Here is a 20,235-nt window from a genome sequence, read left to right on the forward strand (position 1 = left end):
AATCCTATCTAAGTATCATTTCTTCCATGTTTCTCTATGGTAATCATTCTTTGACTGCCTGCATGCATAGGATCTGGATTATCCTACTTTTTGTCCTATAATGAGATCTTTTGATGTTGTAACTGCTTGTCCCCTCTTTTTACGGGGACAGTTTCATAGTTTCTTGTAATATAATACATGTGGATTTCATGCAAAAAAAAAGTGTGCATGTGATTGATTGATAAATAGATAGAATGAAAGAAAGAAAGAAGGAAAGTTCTATTAACGTATGCTGAAGACAAAAATGATCTATGGGACCAAAAAGGTAACCATTACATAAAAAGTCCAGGTGGGAGTACATACATGGCATCTCTGTAGGGGTACATGGAGCCCCTCCAAGATTATTACATGGCATTCCTAACTTTTGCTACGTGGTAGAGGCAAATTGAAGCAAAAAGGGAGAAAGATTTCTATTACAAGAGTTTAGGCTTGAGGTCCCTAATAAGTGCTTTGCCATGTCTATAGACAGCCTTTAAGTTCCGTGGATTTTTATGGTTCAGAGTAAGGTCTCATGCTATCTGTATGTTCGTGTCTTTCAGTTTGTTAGTCTGTCTCATGATCTTTACTTTTGCTTCTTTGCCCCTGCAACAAAACTGAGTGTGTACTCCCTTCTGCTTGATATATCTTCATGGTTTCAATCATTGTAGGGTATCCTTCCTATGAAATTACTGACTTTCTTCGTCTCTCGTCTCAAACACTACTTCCGAAAGATTCCCTGATCCGTCTGCTAATCCCCCGATTCTAATAGAAAAGCATTATTGGCTGTCACCTGATTCTTTGTGATCTCTACTTAGATGTCATTTTTGTTAACTTTTGTGCCCACTTCTACTATCACTTCTGTTTTTATTGACCTCATCTCTGTTTTCACAGTAGAAACCAACTGTGAAGTAGGAGATGCATTGCATTCCAGTAGTGGTACATTGCCTTTCTCCTTCTCCATCTCCCAGATTCTACTTACCATAGGTTCAAGCACCTTCTCTTTAGCTACTGCTTCCTCTCCTCCTTTGTCCATCTTGTTGATGTTCTACTCCATTTACGTAGCTGTAGTAGACAGATCTGTTCCTCCTGCATTTTGCAAGAATAAACCCCTTGAGTCCTGCTGGAGTTTGGTAGATTGCCTGGTGTAGTAGGTATTTGTAAAAGTTCAGGAGTGTTCAGTGCTTCCTGTGCATAGCTTCTTTCTCCTAGATCCTTGTTCGTGCTGCTGTTGTCCTCCTAGCCTCTTCTCTCTTGGACCCAATTTTCCTAACCCCATGACAGGGTGGGGCACCCTCCCAGTCCAGAGATTTACTCTTGTAGGGGGGGAGGACGGAGTGCAGCTAAGTGGCAAGGGCTGGGCTGAGTGGAGGGAAGTGGGCTTGGCTTGGGCTGGAGTTTGGTAGATTGCCTGGTGTAGTACGTATTTGTAAAAGGAGGAGTATTCAGGGCTGCCAGTGCATAGCTTCTTTCTCAAAGATCCTTGTTCGTGCTGCTGTTGTCCTCCTAGCCTCTTCTCTCCTGGACCCCAATTGTCCTAACCCCTTGACTGGGTGGGGCACCCTCCCAGTCCAGAGCTTCACTCTAGGAGGGAGGCAGGACGGAGTGAAGCTAAGCGGCGAGGGCTGGGCTGAGCGGAGGGAAGTGGGGCTGGGCTGAGCAGAGAGGAGCAGAGCTGAGCAGGGAGGAGAAGGCTGGGCTGAGCGGAGAGAAGCGGGCTTGGCTGAGAGAGAATCTTGCCAGGGTAAAATATAAATTCTGATGGCTTTTGTGAATGGTGTAGATGTTGTCTTTACGGTGGCTACTTCCAACTGCTTTGCTAAAGAAAGGCTTTTATAGAGAAGAGATAACTACATTTCTGAACAAGAGGGAGCCAAGAGAAGAGATGGTACCCTCTAGTTACAGCTGGAGTGGGAATCGAAAGCTTCCCACGTATCAAGATCAATGTGTTTTCCCTGAAGAAACACTTGCGGCATTGCGGGTTGTGGCCATGAAAGAGAATAATCTGCAGGTTGTCATGTCTATGCTTCAAGAGGTAATTGTTTCTTGCCATTTGTGTGCCTTGTTTTATCTTCCAGAAAATGAAGACAGCTAGGATTTTCTTTTTAAACCCGGCATTTTTTTACTACCCATAGGCGAACTGTACTTCAAATCTCTGGTGTTGGAATGGGGAGAAAAATCTTGACGCTGATTCTGATTTGTATTTCTAGTATAATTTATCATAATTTGACAATCCTATTGTTAAATGTACTATTTTCTTTGAATTCCATGAATGTAGTCATGTGAAGCTCTGTAAACATGGGGCGTAGACTAAGAAAAAGATACATGAGTAGGTCAAGAAAGTGCACAAGAAGAAAGGGTAGCTATTGGCTAGAAGGAAACTGTCAACCAACGAAGCAACACGAGCTGGTCATTAGTTGAGGTGCTAGCTGCCAACTAGTAATTCATGGCTGTGGAGTAGCATATGGCTAGGAGGAGACTGTCAACCAACACAGCAACACGAGCTGGTCAATAGTTGAGGTGCTAGCAGCCAACTAGTAATTCATGGCTGTGGAGTAGCATATGGTGGTCAACCTTGGGAAAACCAAGGTGATGATCTTCAACACTTCCATACCCGCTATGCACCGAGAGCAGTTCCTCTTTGCCGGCGACCCTGTTGAGATAGTTGACTCCTGCACATACTTGGGCGTTGTCTTCTCAGGCCCGATCTTCACGATGCGCCCGGCCATGCAGGCTAGGATCAGCTAGGGATACGCCGCTCTTGCCAGACTAGAGCGACAGTGCTACCACTCCCACTTCCAGGACCCGCTGACCAAGTCTCTCCTTTTTGATTCTTTGGTCCGCCCAGCAGGCATGTATGGTAGCCCTTGGTGGGGAGTCGACCTTTCAGACACAGAGTGGGCTCGAGTTGAGCGCCTGCAGATATTGATGTTTGCTCGGATGATCCGTAGTAAACCATCGGTACCACACCAGATCATTCTAGCAGAGTTCGGCGCCTCACCCCTACAGCTTGATGCGGCTTTTCAGGCTATCACCTACCTCCACAGAGTCAGGGATTTTGGCTCCTCCGCTGACGGTCGCCTCCGCCTACCTTGGTTAGCCCTATCCTCCTCTATGGCCTTATCCATTGATGGGGACCAGCGATGCTGGTATAGTCGTCTTTCCAGTTGGTTCACCCGACTGGGCCTCGACTTAGACCGGTTGCCTCCTTTTCAGTACAGCCTCGACGCTCCACCATCTCCTCTCTCCCCCACTGACTAGGAGGTCAACCGGCTCATTCGGGCGGATCTGCTCCAGCTCCACACCTGGCGGACATGGTTTCTTCACTCCGAGCTTCCTGTGAAGCTCGACTTCTACCGCCGACACTGCCTCCAGATCTCACAGAAGGGTTTCATCACACCTCCGGGTTACACACAACTTCATCTACCACATGCGCTCCGGATCTCCCTCGGTCAGTTTAGGGTCTCGTCACACCGACTACGGATCGAGAGTGGACGCGCAGAGGGTATCCCACGAGAGGACCGCCTTTGCCCACTTTGCGACTTACAGGAGATCGAGTCGGAGGAGCATTTTGCTTTCAGATGTCCTATCTATTATGCCATTCGAGGCCGATACCACTGCCTCTTCCGCAACGGATTCGGCTCCCTCCCACACATGCTACAATTCCCGGATCAGCGGTGCCTAGCCGCTTTCTTACATGAGATGACCCGCCACCGAGATACTTCTCTCCGAGCACAGCGACACGAGCAGCACACACAGCGTGAGGACACCCAGCGGCCTATCACTGACTTCTTTCAGTCACAGGATACCTCTTTCAGTCTAGCCGACGACGCGGACGTGAGCGAGAGCCAGAGCCACGACAACTGCGTCAGCGGACAGACTCACACATCCAGGTCCATGACATCGCGTCTCTGCTCTCGGCCCGCCCCACTGGGGTTACCGTTGCTCTCATCCACAGGGCCACCCGTCGCCCCCGACGACCGAGCTCGACTAGGCCGCGTGACGTCAGAGGCCAATCATCTATCACAGGGTTTTTTCCGACTTCCCATTTGACGGCCCCTCTATGATTGGTCTCTGACGATCACCACCTGTACATGTATACTGTATCTCCCCCCTCTACCCCATTTTTTTGTGCCCCCCCCTTCTTCTTCTTTGTATCATCTGGAGGTAGACACATATTTTTTGTATTAGGACTAGACACATAGTCCTTCATAACCTCTTTTTTGTAGAAACGGTTGGTTGGCCCGTTTTGAGACCACCATCGTTATGCTCATTGTATCAGTTATCTTTAGTCTCATAGACCTTCACGGTCTCCCGAAGACTTTAATAAACTTTCTTTCTTTCTTTCTCTCTCTCTCTCTCTCTCTCTCTCTCTCTCTCTCTCTCTTTCTCTCTCTCTCCACGCGCGCGCGTGCACACACACACACATGAATGTGTGTGTGTGAGAGAGAGAGAGAGATAGAGATGTATTATCATCTAGAGGAGGCGTCACAGGCCTATGAGACGATAAATACCAACATCACTTATAGACTGAGAGTCTCTTGGTAGTGCATATAGCATCTACGAAAGATAATCGGCCTGCATTACATTAGTTTAAGACTGAGAATCTTTGGGTTTGGATTTGAAGTCTTTGATAAGTGGTTTTCCATCTCTATAAACAGCCCATTTTCCTTCTTTGCAAGCGTCCCTCACTTTGCTCAATTCTATGGCTTTCATCTTGAGCTGAGTTGAGGTGAGCTCCTCCTAAATCCATATCTTGGTGCCTCTCAGCTTATTGGTTTGCTTGAGAACCTTGCTTCTTGCCATCATATCAATGAGAACCGCTTTTGCTTGTGTCCCAACTTGGGCAGCACAAACTATGTCCTTTAAGTCCCACTCAATTTGAGGGGTTGCTTGTATAATGAAAGAGAGAGAGAGAGAGAGAGAGAGAGAGAGAGAGATTTGTGTGTGTGTGTGTGTGTGTGTGTGTGTGTGTGCACGCGTGCCCATGTGTGTGTGTGTAGAGAGAGAGTGCAGCAATCCAAACAGGTGAGGAGTTATGAAAAAAAACGAAATTCAGCTGAAGGAGGCTGAAAAACCAGTCCAAAATCTCATGTTTCTCTTTCTTCCACTCCTCTTGTATCTTTCCCCCCCCGCCCCCCCCGCCCCCTGCTTCTTCACTTCAGCAAGGACTTTGTCCACATGTGTCTTCTCACCCATTAATACCACATTTGTGGCTTCTAGACTGTCAGTTTTTCCAATTAGCACCAAACATATTTTCTTAAGGTGAACAAGAACTTCAGACATGGCCTTAGGAGGTGTCCCTACCAGGTAGGAGCTCATAGCATTTTCAATGTCCTGCTTCCCCCCCTTGTCTTCCATGCAGCTTCCATGCAGCGCCATGTCATCAATGTTGTCAAGGTGGGCACGCAGTCCTGCACTTTCCTGTTTCTCCAAAAGACCCTGTTCTTGCAATTTTCCTTACATGACAGATTTCAGATTTGTTTGCTGGTATATTGCTGGTGACTTACAGTCCTTACATGTTATATGGATGCGGTGGCAACCAAAGCAATCCTTCAGAGAGTCATCAGCAAGATTTCTTCCCTCCACCAGTCAGCCTGGTGGCAGCATCAACTAGTCCAATAGCCACAATGCTAATCAGTGCCAACAGCAGCAGGTTACTGTTGACCTGCTGACAAGCAGCAACAGCATCAGGTCCCTTCAAATTCAAGTTTGTATCAGCAAGCAGCAGCAGCTGGTCCCTTCAGAATCGTAGCAGCAGCCGCCTCCTTCAGATTTATAGCACGAGCAACAGCAGTAGGTCAGCTGCAGGAGCTGACCTGAAGGTCTTCAAATCTTGAAATTTGTAGAAGAAGAGGGGAAGGGGGGGAAAGGGGCAGGGAGGGGGGGGAAAGGCATGGACGGGGGAGGGGGGGGAGCTGGGCGGGGTCCTGTAGGGATGGGGATGGGCAGGGGTTGGAGAGGGATTGTGGCCAGCATGGGGGACTATTGAGTGTCGCATGGATGAAAGGGAGGGGGTGGGGGTATGCATGGGGTGGTGCATGGCTGGGCAGGGCTAGGGGGGATCGCGTTTGGCAGGGAGGGAAAGCTGGAGGGTTGTGCAACTAAGGAAGGAGGGCTAATAATCTCAAAAGGCCAGAAACTCTCAAGAGACTCAAGTAGGTAGGACATATCCAGGGGTTGTGGTAGTCCTCTGATGAGACACAAAGATGTCGTGTATCTAGAGCTGTCTCGCTGTCTCTCGCTGTGGCGGGGGGTGTGGTCTTCGGGATCTCTGTATCCAATGAGCCATATTAAGGGTGACACCTTGGGTCGGCCAGTCTCCTCTGCGTAGAGCAGTGATTGGCTGGACCTCTATTGTGCATGCTCTTGTCATCCTACTACTTTACCCCGATCGTGCTCTCAACCCAGTTTGATAGGCCTCTTGGGGCATGACTCCCTCTGACGAACTCATATAGGCTCACCACTCCCCATATCAGAACCTTTGGAATCTGCATATCTTGTAGTCTCCTGATCATGCAGGATCGCGGGACAGTGTCAAAGGCCTTCCGAAAGTTTACACAAGCGTAGACTTTCTGGCGTCTCGATCTCTCCTCAATGATAGTCCTCTAGGTGAAGATGTAGTCTAGAGTGGAGTGCTGTCTCTGAAAACCTGCTTGCCTTAGAGCACGTTGCCCATGTGCCTCTGTATGGCTGCTGATCTCCCTCTCTAGTATCGATCCTTAGATCTTGGCCAGCGTGTGGCCAATCATGAGAGTGCGATAGTTCCGAGTATCCATGGCGTCACCTGCCTTGTGTATCGGTATGATGGTGTTGGTACTCCATGAGGGTGGGAAGCCGTGACATATGGCATGGTTGAACATTTGTGCTAGTACCGGAGCCAAAACCTCCTGTCCCCTCTCCCCCTATCCGCCTTCCCTCTCCCCCTTGCCAGCCCCCTCGCCCACTCTCCCACCCGCCCCCTCCCCTACGCCCCACCCCCTCCTTTCCTCTCCCCCGCCCACCCTCTCCCTCCCAGCCAGCCCCCTCCCCCGCCCCCCCCCCCCCTTCCTTCCTTCCTAACCCGCAGCTCCCCTCCACCTCCCCCCACCTGCTCTCCCCTGCCCCCCTCCTTCCCCCCTGTTGCTGCCTCCCGGTCTCCTCTCCTCCTCTTCCCCTCTCTCCTACCCTCTCCTGTTCTTCTTCCTCTAGCGCGCGTGTTTCAGGGCGTCCTGGGCAGCAATTCACGGGCGGAACTTTTTCAGTGTTTGAATCGGCCTCTTCACATCGATTGGCAAATGGATCCCCACTTAGCCAATCTTCGTCCACTTCCATTGTTCGCGAGAACCGTCATTTTTTCAGAAGACGAGTTGCAGCAACTCAAGAAAAATGTGGAACTAGAGGGCTCCACATCACTTTTCGCCTGCATCTTTGGGTCACATCCTTCCAGATCACAGACTAGAGACTGGATGCTGGCGGCGTTACCAGGAGATCTCACCCCACACCTCAGAGATGTTTGACTTTTGGGACGTGGATTCTTCCAAGTGGTTTTCGACTCCCATGAGTCCACAGCCCTTGTTCTCAAAGCTAATCCTCTGGCTTTGGGTTTGAGGAGGATTTTTCTTTTGCCCTACACCTTGGGCATCAATCCGGTCGAGGAGGACAGTGAGGTCACATCACTATTCATTAGATTTCCTGGTCTTTCTCAGGTCTACCATCGACTTCTTGCTACTATCGGAGCTACATTTGGAGTGGTCACTGAGATCCCCCCTCTTCTTGGCATGCCTTCTTCCTCGACAGAGGTAGTCAGAGCGGATGGGGTGCCTCGAGTTAGGGTCATTGTCTCTAACCCTAACATCTCAGACGACCACATCATGCTTCAACACCCAGATGGCTCTCTCTTTCGACAGAGAGTTGAGATTGCAGGTAGACAGGACCGGTGCAGGATTTGCAAGACCCTTGGGCACTTTGCTAGAGATTGCCCAAGGAAGAGAAAAAGACCCAAGAGGTCTTTTGGTGCGGCTCCTTCACGTACTACCCCGATTGCACCTCCCCAGCGCCCTATACCATGCAGTCCAGAACCACCAAGAGCAGCAGGGCGCCCTGTTTCGCGCAGCCCAGGACCACCAGGGGTAGTAGGGCGCCCAAAGCCCGCTGCACACCCAGTACCACGATGGAGAGCGATTAGAGCGACTCCCTTACCTCAGGATGAGACCTTTGATCTGGTTCAGACAGACGCCATCCAGACTCGAGAGGTACATGTTGCTGCAGCCCGAGACACTACAGTTCCACATCAAGAGGGGCCTTTAGATGCACCAGTACCAGCCCCAGTCACTCTGGTTTCTGATCATGAGCGAGCTACCGATACCTCTTCCCCACAGACTGTTCCTGCCATAGTCAAGACGACTGAGGGAATGTATGCACAGATGAGGACTCCAGATTCCTCTTCAGCCCAGACACAAACCTCCTCAGCCCCTAGCTCTAGTGAGGCTTGGCAGGTCCTCATTCTCCATCTTCCACGAGTGCAGGTCTTCTTCGCACTCCTCGGCCAGACTTGCTTCTTAGGAACTCTTTTTCGACACTGGCAGATTTGGCGACTTTCATGGATGATGAGTAGTTTGTGCCCTCCACCTTAGGGGTCCCGGTCATTGGCATTCCTTTTGATAGGGCCTCCCTCTCAGTAGGTGTGGGGATCCCTTCACCTGTTGAGTTTCTTGCCCTCAGCAGGAGTGTTTCGGCTCACTGGAAGCTGGTCTCCTCTACTAGGTCGGGTAAGCCTTTCCACCCAGCATCCTCCTGTCAATGAGGATAGTTAGGTGGAACATACATGGCCTAGGCGGAGTTCCACACCGTCGTTGTAGGCAGTTGATCCGGAATCAGCGTCATCTAGGTGTCACTAGAGGTGCTATTGATATCCTTTTTATCCAGGAACATAAGTTGGATGCCAGTGATTGCTCTAAGTCTGGCAAACTTCTTTTAGGACATACCTTCTGGTCGCCTGCTATGGGCACAAGGGAAGGTACTTGCATTTCGGTCTCTCCTTCTATTCTACCCTTGGCTGCTGGTCATGGTATTATCTCCCCCTCTAGAGCTGAATGGATCATTATTTTTATTGGAGGGCGTAAGATTGGTCTTCTCAATCTGTATGCCCCCAACAACAGAGGGGAGCGAGTCTCCTTTTGGAAGGAGTTACTATCTTGGGCCCTCATTGCAGATTCTTGGATCATTGGTGGCAATTTCAACATGGTTGAATTGCCATCAGACAAAAAGGGAGGCAGACAGGTTGGAATTCATTCTTTGGAGAGGGCAGCCTGGGATGCCTTTCTCTTTCAGTGCAGTGGCAGGGACACTTGGTTTGATGATGCCTTTCATGTTATGCCATAGTCACTCCTGTACTCTTGGTCGAACAGAAGAGTATACATGCCCATTCATGCACGTATTAACAGATTTTATGTAGACGATTAGGCACTTGACAGAGGCGGATCTGTATGCATTTCTACTGGGGTTACCACCTCAGATCATTTTCCAGTGGTGTTGCAGATTCTTGAGCCTCATCAGAGAGGACGCTCTGCGAGTGTCAAGATTTTGGATGCTTTTTATGTAGAGGAGAGCCTCAAGGAGGATACTTTACAGATTTGGGTTACTCACATACAGGGTGGAGTTGCCCACCCATCTCAGGTAGCTGCAGCCTTATGCGGAATTAGTGACTATTATCATACAATTCACTGATTCCAAGAGACGTGAGATTCTCAGATGTGAGATTGGTATACGCCAGCAATCAACGTCCCTTCATAGGAAAGAGCAGAAGAGGCCCACAGATGCTTGGATTCAGGGGCGCCTTGCTTTAGCAAGGGCTCATATACAGATATTGTTGGATCAGAGAGCAGAGTGTGCCTTTCATGCACGGGAATCCTTTTGGATTCAGATGGGTGGCACGGTCAACAAACACTTTTTCTCTACTCATCGGCCCAGACATAGTAGAGATAGTGTCTTGCAGCGTGTTGACTCAGACGGGGTATCACAGTCAGATCCTGATGCCGTCATGCGTGTAGCTTCAGATTTTTTTGCATCCCTTTTTACTGTAGATCCGGGCACACAGGCCATAGATGATGCCAGAGAGGTTATTTGGCAGTGTATCCGTGTATTGGTGAAGGATGAGATGTATGTTTCTCTTGATGCACCTTTCACCAATGCAGAATTCAAGAATGCATTACTTGGCCTTCACAAGGGCAAGTGCCCAGGTTCGGATGGACTTACCCCTTCTTTTTTAATTAGTTTTTGGGAGCAGATTGGTGATCACATTACATCAGCCTTGCAAGGCGTGTGGGACTATGGTGAGATGCCTGACTCACTTACATATGGTCTCATTCATCTCATCCCAAAGGGGGGTAATAGGAATCTAGTGTCACAATGGAGACCAATCACGCTATTGGGCACTTTTTACAAGATTTTGGCGAAAGCCATCAGTATGCGGCTATAGGTTTTTCTTCCAGATTTGATTCATGACACGCAGACAGGGTTTGTGCATGGCATAAGTATTTTCGATAATATTTTCTCATTCTGGGAGGCCTCAGAATGGGCCATGCAGAGCTGCCAAAGGTTGGCCATTCTACTCTTGGAGTTTAAGAAAGCTTACGATAGAGTAGACCGGGATTTTTTAGAGGGTACTCTATCTCACTTTGGTTTTTCAGATGCATGGATTAGAGGAGTATCCTCTCTCTACAGATCAGCCCATAGCCAAGTGCTTATTGGGGGGGTATGAGGGGACAGATTTCAGATCGGTAGATCAGTCTGCCAAGGATGTCCTCTTGCCACTTTTCTATTTCTGTTTGTGGCGGAAGCTATGAGTATCTACCTTAGATCTCAAGCTGATATTTATGGGCTGAGGCTTCCTCTCCGCCGGGAAGAAGAGCTCCTGGATAGTGAGTTGGCTCATGACACGCCAATTTTTTTGGATGCCTTCCCTAGGACACTCATTTCCTTCCGGACAGCCTTGGATTTATTTTGCACGGCTGCAGGTGCACACATTAATTGGCATAAATCCAATGGTTTTTGGATTTGCGATGATGACACCTCGGATTGGGGTAATGATATTGGTTTCACTTGGGTACAGAGGGGTGTCTCCGTCAGATATTTGGGCTGCCAGGTTGGGGTGGGCATCTCTCCTTCACAACAGTTTGCTCCGGTGTTGGAGAGCATCAGAAGAAAGCTCCTTTTCTAGAGCTCAGCCAAACTTCAATCACGCATGAAACGAGTGGAAGCACCGCCCTAACAAAGCCGCAAGCCATGAATGAGGGTGATCATTTGTAAAGAATGCAAAGGTTGTGGTCATCATGAAACTAAGTGTTGTGCATATTTGATACGAGTTTACAGACTTCAGAACATCATCAGAAAGGTCCTTAAAGACATTGCTTAAAAGAAGGATGCCAAACCGCACATCCCTTAAAGAAATAGCATCGTGACTACAAGAATTGGAAGAAGATGAAGGTGATGTGCAAGCTCTCCAACTGTTGATATTTGTCATGGCATTCTTGTTTGCCTTGATGAACAACCTCATGCAGCGCCGTGTCTCTAACCCTCGTATGTAAAGATGGATGCAATATCATGCCTCGACCAATAAGGGTTGGTCCTTTTAAGATTATCTATGAGCTATTTTATGTTGAAGATTCTTCCTGTATAGCATTTCACAATACTTTCTGTGATGGTTACTCAGGGTTTTATCAAATCAGAATTGCCGAAGAGGATGTGCTTGAAACCACATTTGCCACACCCTGGGGGACGTTTGCATTCAAAGTAATGCCATTTGGCCTCACCAATGCTCCTGCTACCTTTCAAAGATTTATGCAGATGGTGTTTGCTCCTTATTTGGGGGTTTCCTTGGAGGTGTTTTTAGATGATTTCTGTATATATTCGGCACGTGAGGAGCACGTCATGAAGGTTAGGTTGGTCTTCCAAAGGGTCAATGATGCGAATGGCAATCTCAACCCTGATAAGTGCACCATTGGAGCCACTCAAGGGAGGTTACTGAGACATATTGTCTCATCCGAGGACGTCAAGCCTACCTCGAGAAGGTAGAAGCTATCCTCAAGCTCTCCCCGCCAACAACCAAACGTCAAGTACGCTCATTCTTCAATCTAGTAGGATACTATGGCCGCTTCATTGATCAATATGTTGCCTTGACGCGACCCATGACTACGCTATTAAAAGATGGGGTTGATTTCTCTTGGGATGAGGATTGTGATCATGGGTTTGTACAAATCAAGAGTGCTCTGGCTTCAGAACCCATTCTATGCAATCCTGATTGGTCAAAGACTTTCTATATCAATCCTGGGTTTGGTGAGTACACTCTGGCGGGTATTCTTCTCCGGCAAGGGGAGGATCGGTTCATGTATCCCGTTCGATTTGCTTCCCGACAACTGCTCGAAACTAAACGACGCTACTCTGAGTTTGACAAGCATGCCTTGTCTTCGGTGTTATGCATTGAGAAATTTAAGCATTATGTGGTTGGGAAGTCCTTCATTCTAATCTCTAGCAATGGTCTTGCAAAGCAAGTTCTTCAATCACCAAATCCCATGGGCCGGTTAGCTAAATGGTTGACAGTTCTACAAGAATATGATTTTTCTTTCAAAATTGTAAAAGGGGGTTGTTCCAACTTGAAGAATGCTTTGATTGATTTAGAGGAGTGCCTCGATGTAACCCTTGTAGCAGCCATAGAAGTTAGGAATCCATGGTATGGTGGTATATACAGGTTTCTGACCACTTTCTCCTTTCCTCCGAAAAGTACTAGCTATGAGAGAAAGAAGATCCGTAGAGATAGTAGGCGCTACACTCTCTTTGATGGGATGTTGTACTGTCAAAGCATGGATGGGATACTAAGACAGGCCATTGATGCAGATGAAGTACCTAAGGTATTGAAGCATTATCATGATGGATTTTGTGGAGGCCACTATGCCGGTGACTATGTAGCTAAGAAGATTTTACATGCTGGGTACTATTGGCCGACCTTGTTCAAGGATGTCACTATGTATTGCAAAACTTGTGAACCATGCCAATTCTTTGATAGGAAGGATTTGTGTCCTAGGCAACATCACCCAGTGATGTCCATCCATCTGTTTTAGAGGTGGGGAATAGATTTTGTCGGGCCCTTGCCCATGACTGTCCGCAAAAAGAAGTATCTTTTGGTAGCCACTCAGTATGTCACTAAGTGGGCTGAAGCTATCGTCCTCCCCGCTGCAAATGGTAAGGCAGTTTTAAATTTCATATTTAAACGTATCTGCACAAGGTTTGGGACACCCATGGAAATAGTATCTGACCATGGGAGTCCATTCTTAAATGAAGCAGTGGAGTTGCTCATGGATCTCATGGGTATTGATCATCGCACTTCTAGCATCTATTATCAAGTATTCATGGGATCCAGCATTCATGGGACAAACGGAGTAGACCAATGGCCTCCTTTGTAAATCCATGGGAAAAATGGCCATAGGGTACAGGAGCCAGTGGGATCAGAAGGTCACTGAAGCCGTGTGGGCTTACAACATCACCCGTAAAACGTCTATAGGTCATACTCCTTTTGAGTTGGTGTACGGTATTGAGGTAGTTTTACCACTAGAGATAGAGATTCCGGCCTTGAGATTGGCACAAGAATAGAGGATGACAGAAGATGAACATGTAGAGGCCAGGTTGGTATTACTTGAGAAGTTAGATGAAACCCGACGCCTTGCACTACATCAAACAGAGTTCTAAAAGAATCGACAAAAGGCTCGCTTGGATGCTAAGATTCACAAGGGATGGGAAAGACAATTTGCTGAGGGGAATGTTGTGCTATGCTTTGACAACAGATTAGACCACCAAATGGATGAAAAGTTCCTTCCACTGTGGACCGGTTCATACAAAGTCATCAAGGAACATAGCAATGGGTTTGTACAAGTTCAGGAGCTGCATAAACCATATGGCAAGAACGTGATCAACAAGCGTTATCTCAAGCCCTTCTTTGTGCGTGATGGTCCCAGGCATGGAAATGATGTGCATTCCCTGCCTGGGGGGGGGAAACTGTTATGGATAAAGTTGACCAAGGTAAAAGGCATAAATATGTGTGTATGCTTATATGTGTGGCAATAGTATAATAAAATGTCGTGTGCATAGGGCCCAGGGTTGAGGTGGCAGGGCATGATCATGTGCCACCCTTGCACGTAAGAGGACCCATAAGGTGTGTTGTACATAATCCATGGTAGTAATATTATAAAATGTTAAGGTGGCATGGTTTCTCCATATGCCAACCCTCCACCTAGGCAGTCCCATGCTTGCATTTAGTGAGACATGGCCCAAGGACCATGGGAGAAGTAATGTAAAATAGGTGGAGATGGATATTATATTGGATTATTTCCTCCATGTAGGATAGGCCCATGTGAGGGGGGGGGGGGTGTAGATAGTCCAAGAATGCAAGTTAAATAATAGGGAAAGTAGGATGAGGTGGCAAGATTCCTTGTGCCAACCCTCCACTTGTCCTCCTAGATGTTTGAACGTATTATAAAATTAGGAAGAGACCAAGGGAGTATCTTAGACTTGGGATATGGGGTTTGATTTATGTGGAAAAATGAGGCAAAGGGTTGTCGCATACAATTGAGAGTGCGTACCCACCTAGCCCACATGGGAGATTCCTCCACACATACCATGCATGTGGGAGGATGCATTTATTGGGAGAGACCCCCTCTCTTGGCTATAAAAGGAGGGGGCTATTCCTTGATGTGACACGCTTATTCTTGTAAAGCCACTTAGCTAGTACTTTGATTTCCCCCCATCCTTCCTTTCAAATAAAGCATGACCCTCTTCCCTTGATGTCTTCATCTCTACATTCCACCTCTCATCATGTACATGCTCTCTCCCTTCCCCCTTGTGCCATAGTCTTCCTCTTCATTCCCACCCCTCTTAATCCCTTTTCCCCACCCATGTTAACGCTTCTCCCCTCACGTTCCCTTTCCCTCTATGGCCCTTGAGCGTCGCCATGCCTAGTGTCTAGCCTCATGCCTTGATTTCTTTTCTAGTTAATAACGCACGCACGCGCACACGTCTGTTTTGATCTGGCTAATGGGATGTATGCAGTTACAGCGGCCACCCTCGGGTGAAGATGTGAGAGCTGCAGTCTGGGAGATTTGTGGGAATACTGGTGCTTTGCAATTGCTCACTGACCTCCTTGCAGCGAGGTAACCTGGTATTTTTGTTAAAAGTATTTGTGTAGTCATACACTTAATAGAAAAACTATTTTGCCTATGAAAAGAGGGCATATCTTATGTAGGGGCATATGTATAACCATTGGTGGTGTTGCCTCTGTCCATTTTTTGGCTGTTTGCTTGAAAATCTTTTCCCACTTTAGTTAATGCTTATGGTTTTTGTAAGTGCTGAAGATTGATGGATCCAAGGAGGTAGGTGGTTCTGAAGACACAGACAAAGAGCTCGTCATTGTAGTACATTTTTTGCTGTATAGTTGGCAATTCTTTCGCACCTATACCTGTGTTAATTTAGATCATTTCTTCAATTGCTGAAGAATGCTGGATCTTGAGGAAGGGAGTGGTTCTGAAGACACAGACAAAGAGCTCCTTGAAAGAGACTGTCAAGCCCGGTTGAATAGGTATCTTGAACTCATGATGCTTTTTAAGGATCTGATTTTTCCCATCAAGTTTATGCTGAGTACCTAAGCAAGTTTGATGCTAATAAAAACATGGTCATTGGATTCCTTTGGCAGTGACTGTAAGGAGAGAGCATTGGTTTCAAATCTTTCTTTGTCACAAAATAAGCGTGCCTGTGTAATATATCGTAAGGGGCAGAAATATCTTGCCAATCGGTTCCTGAAAGAATCAGAACATCTGCTTGAGCTGTGTATTTCAGAAGAGCAATGTAAAGCAGTAAACGACGGTGACAGTATCACAGACAGTTGTTAAGTTTGTCACAGCTTAACAGCAATTATCTTCAAGGCTATTCTTCATACTAGATTGAATATCAGTTTTGATGGGTTGCCCTAGCTTTGGCAGAAACGATATCAATTCGAATCTGTCCTCTATATTAGACTCTATACATATACATATACCTATACATATATATATACATATATTCATATATATATATACCTAGATACATATATATATACCTTGTTAGAAATGACCCAACACAGGGTACGCACAACGGAAGACTTATAGTAATGCCTAGGAGCTCACACAGTGTGCGTGTGGGGTGTGGAATCACAAACTTCTTTACTTGATGTGCATAAAATAGGTGTGCAGACTCATCAATAGACAATGAACCAGCCAAATAGAGAAACCACCAAAATATATATTTCCATCCAAAAATCTGGACACACTACAAAAGAGATAGATCCACATCGTGACATTTCCATAGCTTCAGTAGATAGGGTAAAAGCCTTGTCTCTAACCATAGATTAGGAGATAAGAAATTTTGGATCATTAAGGCACCCCTTGTATGGATTGTAATATTTAAGGACATTGTTTCTTGCGGTAGAAATACTTGGATACTGTGTAGGATATTGTTTCTACGGTTAAGATAGTGGTTGTGGTTTTCTTGTGATCTTTTTATTGCAGGTTTTTTTTGCATTTGCTGGATTTATTTATTTTTGGTTTACATAAGATCACGCATTCCAACACCATTCCCTTTGGTACATGTTCTCTCTACTAGCAACCTAGATGATATTGAAATGGTCAATGAGTCAACAATAGTAGTGACTCAATTACATGCAACACCTTACAACTAGTGTGCTTGGGTAGCAGTTTTATGTGAGACAAAAATGGAAGCTTAGTTAACCAAAATAGAAGTGCAAAATGTAAAATATAAGGGTAGTGCACATATAAACAATGCAAAAGACCAACTATCCAATCCAATGTTGAGCATGTGGATGTGATTCAGTTGCTCATTGGGGCCATTTATCATGTCCAAAGGATGCTAACATACTCCACGAGAAGTTTAGGCTTATGAAGGTTGGATGGGAAGAACAAAGCACTAATTTAGATTTGCATTGGCAATTGGAGATTCAATTGTAGACAAGCTCCTGTAGTTTTGGATAATGTGCTTTGAATATGCAAATAAGATTCAAGCAAGAAGGGATTTGCACTTGTGATAAGCTCCTCTAGTTTTGTATAATGTGCTTTGAATATGCAAATAAGGTTCAAGAAAGGAGGGATGACTTGAGAGGGTAGAAAAGAAGGTTGAATGCAATTTGGTCTCCTTCAACTTTTCCTAAGATCAATGGATCATCTTGGGGCATAACCTGCATAAACAACTAGTATGTAAAATGAACTTTTGCACTACTTAGTGATGCTGGAGGATTCAACACTACCCTCTCACATTGTAGGGAGTTACTTCATGATGCCCTCGATTGCTACCATGGTTTGTGTATTACTTCAAGCTCTGTAGTGACCAATAAAATAGAAGTCGCATGAGTACAACACTTCAGCTCATTTTGCTTTCGACATCCATGATTTGGAATGTCCAAATTTCGTTACCAATTGATGATGCATTTGATTTAGCCATTTTGATTGCTTTACTAAATTGATGATGTCATTGTCAAGTTTCAGTCTCCTTTACTTTTCAATTGTCAAGAAAGGCCTATGAAAGATTAGCCAAGTCATCATATCCACTTTACCTAACTTTCTAGTCCCATATTCTATTATCCTTTTTCTCCTATTCTTTGAGTGAGTCCTTAATCTTCCACTTGCCTATACTTCAATAAGTTTCAAATGGATCTTGGACATAGTGAAGCAGATTGTGGTGGACTTGTGTTTCATTATTAGATGGAGCACATGGTGAGGAGTTAAACTAAGAAGGGTAGGACAAGCTGGTGTATTGTCCAATAACAGTAGGCATGCTCATGATGCTTCCCTTGAACCATCTAGAGAACCCTAGTTGAGGTATGAATGCTAGGCCTTGGCCCACTAGTAGCCAAAAAGATAAGGGTTAATGTGGAGTACAATAGGACTTGATACCTTTGAATCCTTCTTGGAATAATTTTGGGGACTAATGCAAATGCCACAAGGAATGAGTGCACATAAAATTGCCACATGGCTACCCAAATAAGGTTTGCCTGTGTTCGTATGGGTAGTAGGCATGGCTACCATATGGGAAAATACATGCCCATTATGGAAGGATTGATGGCTTAGAGAAGAGTCTATTTGTAGGGAGGAATCATGTGTTACATATCCAAATGGGGACATCAAGGTCCAACTTGGGTTCAACCCCAAAGCAAAGGGTGGGGTCGGCCAACAACAATTCAGTCCCTTGTTTGGATAGGTCAAGTGGATCTGCAGGGTTAGCATTGGGATCTAGGTCCTCCATAGGTAGTCATCGTGTGTGGGGGCATGTGGGGTGGTCTACTCCTCCCATCTATAAAAGGTAGTATGCACAACCATGTGGCTATAAGTATTGTGACACAGGCGACTATCTGTGAACTTGCACAATTTACTATGTTATTGCTTTATTTCTAGAGCAAAGTGGTATCTACCATCTATTGTGTGTGCACACGTGTGAAGTTAGATCTAAAGTATTATAGATCCTTGAGGAACTAAAAAAACTGATGTTGTGAGAATAATGAGGTATGCTTGCCCATTTAAGGTGGACACCAAAATAGTCACTTGCTTGGTACTTGCAAACCCACATCATGTACTAGAAAGCTACCTTAAAGGAATAATCATTACTATAAGTTTTAAAACTTTTGTGAAAGGACAGTAATAACTATCTTAAACAATAGGTAGGTGCATACAAGGGTTGAATTTCTAACATCTCTGAAGATTATTTTGGCTAAAAGCTAACAAATTTAAAATTAGATAGTAGAATTAACAATACGTCCTTTAATGGGAAACTTCACAAACTTATTACCTAGAATCATTTTTCAATTAACATCGAAAGTAACAACCTTAAGAAGGACATGAAAAACATAATCAAACTAATAAAAATGAGTGAGAAGAACATGAATAAATGTTATCATCATCATAGGGTTCAATTAGTATGGGTGGGTAGGGGTCTCAATGTCTTTTCTTGATAGTTGGCTCCCCTCCGCTAGTCGGTCGGAATGTGATGTCAATTCAAGGGTTCTCTACATCAAAATCTTCTGGCATTGTGACATGCAAGGGTTCTCAAAGTCTATAAGCACAAAATGTTGCTAACTTGATTATATGTACCCAAATACCTAGATATATCCATAAATTAGATCTAGATGTAGATGCTACAAGTAGAGCATTGTGTGTGTATCTCAGTGGGATGTCCTTTTCCCAGTGGGTAGTCCATCCCACCAAGGACACATTCTCCCAAACAGTTTTTTATTTTTCATGCAAAGATTGTACCCACCTATTATGCATGGAAGTATTTAAATACATAAGCACAATGGTAATTAGCCCAAAAAGAAGGGATATACCATGTGTAATGACAACTCTTGCATTTTTGGTTACTTGTAGAGGCTTCATATCCTTCCAAACAACATGGAAGGCTTCCTTAGGGTGATGTCAACTTTGCTCTCAACGAATGCCTCGAACCCTTCTGGCAATTTCAAATCATGGAACCCTTCTGGCAATTTCAAATCATGGCTTTGTAAATTGTCAATGATGGAAACCCCTTGCTTAAGCGAGTACTACTAGTATGTTTTCTTTTGCTCATACAGTTGAACCTTCTCCTTATTTTCATACTTGGCAAGATGCAACTCTATCATTTCCATGTGCTTTCAACATTTGTTACAGAAGCTCCTTCCTATCCTATTATTATAATGGCAAGTACAAAAATAATTTACATCAATAATAGAACTATTTTGTCTAGAAACATAAATTGGATTGAGATGAGATGACGATAATATCTGCACTTTGTCCAAAGAAAGATCCCCCTTTTAATTTTAGTCATAAGTAAATGAATCTAGAAGAAGCTATAGCCATTTGTGGGATTGGTAATGGGCACTATCTCATGGGCTTAATAATAGAAGTTAACTTCCACATGCCTAATAACCTTAGTGAATTTGCTACTGTACTCCTCAAGACTCATCTTGGATGATAAAGATTTTGAGTGGCTATCTTGACTACACATGAAAAGTTATCCTTCCAAGGAAGGAGATATGATAGCATTACTTGTTTGTGCATATCTTTCATAGAACAAGTAATATTTCTAGTTTCTGTGGATATCTTCTAAACAATCTATGCTAGGAAGATAGCAAGACGTGTGTACCATGGGTCGTTGTTCTTCCTTTCTATGGCATCTCCA

The 20,235-nt window shown here is 45.3% G+C and overlaps 1 protein-coding gene across 6 annotated transcripts in view; it reads left to right on the top strand.

The window, feature by feature from the left end:
- Window positions 1-16,052, top strand: part of LOC147904850 (SET domain-containing protein) — a 158,805-nt gene extending 142,753 nt beyond the window's left edge. For 5 of the 6 annotated variants that reach the window (XM_087388705.1, XM_087388697.1, XM_087388741.1 and 2 more), the window contains 4 exons: window positions 1,799-2,050; window positions 15,094-15,194; window positions 15,536-15,619; window positions 15,734-16,052. In XM_087388705.1, coding sequence (XP_087244831.1) covers window positions 1,799-2,050; window positions 15,094-15,194; window positions 15,536-15,619; window positions 15,734-15,929 — 633 coding nt within the window. In that variant the 3' untranslated portion in view covers window positions 15,930-16,052. The remainder of the gene's footprint in view (window positions 1-1,798; window positions 2,051-15,093; window positions 15,195-15,535; window positions 15,620-15,733) is intronic. The other variant, XM_087388714.1, reaches the window with a different exon arrangement.
- The last annotated feature ends 4,183 nt before the right edge of the window (window positions 16,053-20,235 follow it).

This window comes from Dipteris shenzhenensis, chromosome 2 (assembly GCF_047967505.1).
Source record: "Dipteris shenzhenensis isolate YYH24624 ecotype China chromosome 2, Dip_SZ_1.0, whole genome shotgun sequence".
NCBI lineage: Eukaryota > Viridiplantae > Streptophyta > Polypodiopsida > Gleicheniales > Dipteridaceae > Dipteris > Dipteris shenzhenensis.